Source organism: Schistocerca cancellata, chromosome 10 (genome assembly GCF_023864275.1).
Source record: "Schistocerca cancellata isolate TAMUIC-IGC-003103 chromosome 10, iqSchCanc2.1, whole genome shotgun sequence".
NCBI classification, from domain to species: domain Eukaryota; kingdom Metazoa; phylum Arthropoda; class Insecta; order Orthoptera; family Acrididae; genus Schistocerca; species Schistocerca cancellata.
The window spans coordinates 74,529,008-74,536,686 of NC_064635.1; the positions used below are offsets into that span (position 1 = coordinate 74,529,008).

At 45.6% G+C, this 7,679-nt stretch overlaps 1 protein-coding gene across 1 annotated transcript in view; it reads right to left on the reverse strand.

Annotated features, from left to right (window-relative positions):
• Positions 1-5,136, reverse strand: part of LOC126106132 (serine/threonine-protein phosphatase 6 regulatory ankyrin repeat subunit A-like) — a 56,830-nt gene extending 51,694 nt beyond the window's left edge. The window contains exon 1 of the mRNA XM_049912376.1: positions 4,423-5,136. Within this exon, the coding sequence (XP_049768333.1) occupies positions 4,423-5,136 (714 nt within the window). The remainder of the gene's footprint in view (positions 1-4,422) is intronic.
• Between the last annotated feature and the right edge of the window lie 2,543 nt (positions 5,137-7,679).

Below are 7,679 nucleotides of genomic sequence, written 5' to 3' on the forward strand. Positions count from 1 at the left end.
GATAATCTCTTCGAGTTTCTCGACGATTCCCTATAACTTTCAGGTAAATGGCAATTGGAGTAGGTTTCGAAGATTTAAAATTTGTAACCTGAATTGCACCTCGTACACTGAGATTATTACGGAAACAGGTGAAGCAAAAGATCGAGTATTTAGAGACAATATCATTTTGCTGCGCTCCCATTTGTACGTCGGGAACAGAATGTTGAGCCTCTTCCTTTACGTCTGTCTGCGTCACATTTACGTGGGAAAGACGCAACACCTGTGTCATTTTTGTGATGATGTGTGATATGTTGGTTCCTCCATAACATCCTTCGCTCTTAATTTTTCACACTCACGATACTGAGAGAAACTGCGATAGAAATTTTTTTTCGCTCAAAATACGCCATAAAACATTAACATTCGTACTGTCCATCATTCTTTTCTGGCAAACATGTGGCGTTTGTTTTGACAAATAAAAGTGTAAATCGGATTTTTTTAATCAGTTTCACAATCAAAGAAAATTTCTTTCAGTGTTTATTTGCCAAACACGTCAAATAAAGAAGCACACTGCCAAAAAGTTTGACGTGCTGAATCTGAAAAGGTTTGTGATCGACTACATGCGTTTTACAGTCCCATCTCACCTCGTGGCTAGCACTGCCAACATTCTTCTGCCAAGCACCTGAGTAACATCGCTGACCCGATCCAGTCTCTAGTCGTAATTAACTTCTGAATAAGTGTTCTAGTTTTTCACAATTATGTTGTTGGTTCACTACAACTTCCAGTTGTATGGAATACTCAGTCTCACTCTTACCCTGAGCAATATGTACTGATATGAAACAAAAGGTCGTAAACAACATTATGAACCTCCCCGTCCCAACAGGGCTTGAAAAGCCCAACGGTACCGACCGGCCACCGTGTCATCCTGACCTCGCAGGCGGAGGTGGAGGGGCATGTGGTCAGCACACTCTTCTCCCGGCTGCATTTCTGTTCAAGTAGCTCTTCAGTTTGCCTCACAACGGCTGAGTGCACTTCGCTTGCCAACAGCTCTCGGCAGACCGGATGGACAACCATCCAAGTGCTAACACAGCCCGACAGCACTTAACTTCGGTGATCTGACGGGAACCGGTATTACCACTGCGGCAAGGTGCGTTATGAACCTAATTTGAAATATTTCAAAACTTCGTTGTGGCAGAGTGGAACAAGACGCTGTACTGTCAGCATTAGCCAAGGCGGGTGTTGCATATTTAAGTAATGCTTGCACAATTCTAAGTATCTTCTGCTATTCACACTGATTTCCAGATAGTTTATGTAAATGTACAAGTAAATCATGTTTACCTTTAAATGCGAACATTTTTAGGTTAGGCTTTACCGTAACCGTTACTGACATTAAATGAAACAACTAGTTCACTGTTACCAGTCACCGTTACCCCACAACATCGGCACACGAAACCCACTTCATCACATAGGTGTGTACAAAATTGAATGTTTGGACTGTGACTGCTTCTACATAGGCCAGACGGGCAGATCATTTGAGATTAGGTTCAAGGAACACATGGCAGCACTAAAAAACAAAAAATACCACACATCAGCAGTAGCTACCCACCTGCATGAAACAAACCACCATGTTAACAACAAAAGTATTAGCATCCTACACACGCAAACAAAAGGCAGAAAACTAGACATCCTTGAAACACTACAAATATACAAACACCAAATGAAACAACCAGAATCCATCTTAAATTACAAAAATGACAATATTTACAATAGTATCATCTCTGTTTTCAGCAACTGCCTACACTCTTAAAAATGCACACACACACACACACACACACACACACACACACACACACACACACAGACATACATGTGCACACATCCTAATATTTACCATAAATATTGACAGCCGCCAAGAGTACAAGAGATTGACCTCATACAGAGATAATTCATCACACCAACTGCTTGTACCCCTTGTCAGCTTAAAACTGTATGTACATCAACTACTGGCACAAATGTATATCTATCTGCATATTTTATAGCAAACCAATGTATTACCCCAACCTTTAGGCAGATAATATATGCAACATGTAATCTTAAGACTCCTTGCCATGTAAATGTTTGCTCTCATATAATCACTCTTTCCTCTCTCTCTCTCTCTCTCTCTCTCCCTTCTCTCTCACACACACAACACTTTCTCTCGCCCCTCACATCCGTTTATTAATCCCAATCAAAGAGTGTCATCTATGTATAATTTTACTGCTGCAGCCAATATGATCATTGTAATTCAAGTCTGTAACATTTCACCTAATTGTTATTAACAAGTATGAAGTTTAAGCCATTTTAAAATTTCACCTGATTGTACACTGCTGGCCACCGTAAATGCAACACCAAGAAAGACAAGAGGTAGCACAACAAAATTCATTTTGTAGATAATATGTTGACCAAGTATCAAATGATTACGTTTACAGACGTCTGTGACATGTGGTTCCTGCCAGAATCAGTAGCCAGAGTAGCCGCCATTGTTGGAGATCACCGCTGCCACACGTCTCGGCATTGAGTCAAAGAGACGTTGCATGTGTTCCTGGGGTACAGCAGCCCAAGCAGCTTCCACACGTTGCCAAAGATCATCTGGTGTGGCAGCTGGGGATGTAATCTTGGTCACTCGTTGAGCAACCATGGACCACATGTTTTCTATCGGCGAAAGATCCGGAGAGCGAGCCGGCCAGGGAAGCAAGTCAATCTGGTTATTGACGAAGAACATTTGGACAATACATGCCACGTGTGGTCGCGCATTATCCTGTTGAAATATGGCTGTGGCCGAGCCCTGAAGGTAAGGAAGGACAACTGGCTCCAGCACCTCGGATATGTAGCGCCGGCTATTTAAAGTACCGGCAATGCGTACTAGAGGCGTGCGAGAGTAATATCCAATACCGCCCCATACCATAATACCCGGTGCAAGACCAGTGTGGCGGTGCATAATGCAGCTGTCCAGCATCCTCTCTCCACGGTGTCTCCACACTCGAATCCGACCATCGTGGTGCTGCAGACAGAAGCGTGCCTCGCCAGTAAAGACAACGTCATTCCATTCTGCCGTCCACATCCGTCTGTCATCACACCATTGGCGACGGAGACGTCTGTGGTTCTGCGTCAATGGTAGACGAAGCAATGGACGTCTTGCGGACAGACCACTCTGCTGTAAACGGCGTCGAATGGTACGCACAGACACTGGATGATGCGTTACAGACGCAATGTGCTGTGCTATGGTTCGGGATGTCACTGAGCGATCCGTCACTGCCATGCGCACAATTTGCCTATCAGCACGTGTAGTGGTGCACCGAGGTGAATGCGATCGACCACGTCGGTCCGTCGTACCTTCCTGCATCCAGCGGTCACATATCAGCATTACAGTTGTTTGGTTTCGTCCAACATGACTAGCGATTTCTCTGTATGATAATCCACAATCTCGGTAAGCCACTATCCTTCCTCTGTCGAACTCGGATACTTGATCAAACGATGTTCGCTGTTGTCTACGAGGCATAACTGATCGTCTTGTGAAACAACCACGAGGTAAACACACGTGCCGAACGTACACTCGTCGAAATCGCCAAGCCTTAAATGGCGCTATGAGGTGGCGCCACAGGCGCGCGTGATGTGCGTCTGCGCTGAAATTCTAATCAGTTGCATATCTCATCGCTGCAAACCCATGGTGTAAATTTCACTTGATTCGGATGCTTCCTTCAGGGTGTTGCATTTACGGTGGCCAGCAGTGTATAAACGAGTACGAATGTTTAGCTGTTTCAACTTGTCAAAATTGGATTTATATACCACCTGAAGTACACACACATATATTCGACACCTCAAAACAAACACCTCCAAATGCTTTAAACATTTATGCTGTAATAATGTTGTTACGATGTATATTCTTTGCGCTTTGCGATTATGTCTTCTCTTCTGCTATACGAACCTTGCACCCAGCTGATTCCAGACGCCATATTTCTTTACAAATGTGGCAGTATACATGTGATGTGTTACGACAGCAAAAGGAACCTGTGACCACTGGAGGTACCCTAGTTTACTTATTTAATGTTTACCATTAGATAGCAGTTTAATTTTTTGTCAAAAGTAATCCTAAACCATATTCTGAAATAGTGTCTTGTTTCTCCACTAGGCAGTGCCACAAGTTCCTCCAAAAATCGTAACACAACACACACACATATGTAATATTAACTTATGTAAATCTACCCGATCATGGATGTTTAAACCTTCGAAACGCGTCGTGGAAATAAATAAAATGGTGAGTGGTAACAGTGAACTAGTTGTTTCATTTAAAATGATGTTTATTTTTAGATGTAAATTGCACTGAAGTATGTTTTTTCACACGTCCCTGAATCTTCCCTGTGGAACTGGCTTCATATTAATATAAAAACGTAGATATGTATACCTTACCTCTAAATGCTTTTCGACTCGCTTTTTCACCGTCTGGGAACTCCACATCGACTTGTACTTCTTGTCAAGTACGTGACGAAACAGCGCACTGTAGCCGTATCTGTTGAAAATATCCCACAGCTCTTCAGGATCGTGCTGGTCACGCTGGAAGTCTCCGAGGTGGTGCAGCTCGGCACCCATGTCCAGGAGAGCAACCACTGCTCTCCAGCGCCGACGTTCCGCAGCGTACCGCAGTGGCGTCCACTGCATCAGCTCGTCCTCCGCGCCCCACGCTACAGCCACCGCCTCCACGTGCTGCAGTGGATCAACAGTTGCCACCATCTCCTCAGTCTCCGTTGGCCCTGCTGCGCCAGAAGAGGTCTCCACCGAACCCGCCTCACACGACATCCATCCCCATTCCACCAACCCCCCTTCCTCGGCCGCCCTCACCTCGTCCCCCAACTCGGACACCGCCTCTGCCTCCGCTGCCTGCTGCGGCGCTCCTGCTGCCCCTGGTTCTGGTCCCCCCGCCCACGCCGCCCGCGCCACCTCCACGATTTCTCGCAGGAGCTGCAGTGCTGCAGAGTCACGACTGTACGCTGCCCCCAGGTGGAAAGAGTTGCGGCCCATCACGTCACCCTCTGCAGGGTCCGCGCCCTGTTCCAGCAGCGATTTCACCTCACTCTTGCTGCCGTTCAGCACAGCCGTCAGCAGTGGTCGGCCCCTACTCGCCATTCGGTCGAAAGACTCGACGAAGAACTCCAGGCCGCTGTCAGAAAGAGCTTTACGGTACACATTCGCACGCAGACCGTCTGCTTCGCAAGAAAAGCACCACTTGGCTAAGAAATGTTCGGCAAAGGTCCTGTGTATAAAAACTGGCTTATCGTCAATGAATTGGTAAATGACACCAGCTTTTACGAGATCATCTCTCTCTATGGACGACGACTGCTCAGGGCGAGGTACTTCGAATCTAGGGAGAAGGTGTGATACTGCCAAAAACCCTAATTGCTTCTCGTGCTCCCTGCGTTCCCGCTCCACCTTTTTCTTCTTCCCAGCTTTGGACAAATTATCACCCCACTTCTCTTCATACAATCTTCTGAATTTCCTTTCAAAAAAACTATCGTAGAGGCTTACAACGTCATCTACCACAGTTCCACGCTCCAACGATTCTGCATACATTTTTGAAAACAGAGGAATCCTCAGCAGGTCTCTAACCACATAGTTAACACCTGTCTGTGGGCGGGACCACCCGTGGAACTGCTGAACTTCAGCTTCGCTGAACACAGGCAGTAAGTGCGCAAGAACGCCCAGCCCAGCCTCGAGGTGGGTTGTCATGGACGGCCGAGTTGTCACCAGCAGCTTCCCTCGTCGTGGAGCTAATTCCTGCAAAGCCTCTAGGCATATGTCTGCGTAGTCAGGACTGACCTCATCGAAGCCATCAGCCAAGCAAACGATACGGGGATACTCCAGCAAGCAGTGCCGAAGAAGTGAGTGTTCCAGTATGCCCAGGTTTTTCTCGTTGTACACCGCTCTAACTAAAATATCCTTACTAGCTTCGACACCGCAGCCACAGTCGTCGAAGACTTCTGAGTATTTCTGCAAATCGATTCTCAGAATCCACCATGAAGGATGCTGGCCTTTCAGCTGCCTCGCCAAATCCACCAACATAGTAGATTTCCCTACCCCTGGTTTCCCCTCGACAACAGTTCGATTACTCTGACCACCCACAATTTTCAGGAGACTTCTTGATTCCTCTTCGACGTATGGTCGAATTTTCGCACTTCCTCCACGGAGGAACAGAATCTCCCATCCGTTATCTGCATATCCTAGAACGTACACATGAATGTCATCATATTTAATACGTATCATTTCAAATACAGTATGATCAATATTGTTAGCAACCACAAAGAGGGGCCAGGCAGCGTTCGAAGCAGTGAGATAGTTCTCAAGCTCTTCCAACATGATCCTGTTTTTCAGAACAACCTTGTTGGTAACGTGTTTATAAGAAATCTCATCCATGATGCACACGTCCTTGTGTCGCAGTGACGAGAAAAATTCTTGTCTGATACGCGTCCGATATGTAAGCTCTCTGGGAATGAGGTTCACTGGTGGTGGGTCCAAGTCTAGACCCATCCTCACAGGGCCTGACAGCTGCGATAGCGCGCCCAGAGCGTCAGGGTTCGCATCTAACATCGCCTTCAGACCTTCCGTGTCACAGAGATCTCCCAGACAACACAAATATTGTTCACTGTTCAGTTTGATAGTGACATCTGCAAACTTCTTCCAGCTGTCCTCATGAATGTCGTCCGATTTGCACGTATCTGGAAATGAGTCATCCCCCTTGTACGAGACAACCACCAGGCGGCGCTTGGGTCCAGCGTGCTGCGCCAGGAGAAGTAGAGTTTCGTAGCTACGTTCCGCATCGTCGACAAGAACCTGTAAGTAATGAAAAAGTATAACATTTTCTCTGCTCTCGCCGTCAGTTCCGTTTATTGGAGAACTTGATTGGTTGTAATAATACAATATCATCTCTCAACATGTGCAGTTACTTTTGTATTCCTCCTCTTCTTCGAAGTGCAAAACGTCTTTTGTCACTGAGTGTGTGATGGTTGGTTTATCTGCATGGCTACAAAACAAATTAACCGATGTCATAAAACTGACTGAAACAAAATACAAGCTTATCAAGTATGGGCCAGATTTCTGACTTGATTTAATACTTCCTCGCAGATAAACGCTTACAGAACAAAACACGACCTGAAACTTCCTGGGAGATGAAAATTGTGTGGCGGACTGAGACTCGAACTCGGGACCTTTACCTCCGTTGCAGAGTGAAAATCTCATTCTAAAGACACGAGCTTGCTGAGTATCAGATTTGTGAATCGATTCAGGACTTCCTTGACGATGGAATTCAGTCCTCGGCCTTAACGGGACAAAATCAACAGGTGTAAATGCGATAATGGAACTGCCCGAATGTTGTTTTAAAGGGCCATTAATATTTGCAACATGTAGAAATGAGCCATAGAGAAATGCAGGAAGACATGCGAAGGATTAACGATTGTGTAATGACAGGCTGTAGATCATAAACGTAAACAAATTTAAACTGTTGTGCATAAACATGTGAAAAGATTCACTACTGTTCGAATACACTATCGACAGTCAGCGATTGGAAAAAGCAACGACTGTAAAAATTCATGGCGTACCTATTTTGAGTGTTCTAAAACTCAATGTAGGATGATGTATGCCAAACTGAGAATCATTGAGAGAATTTTAGGGAAATG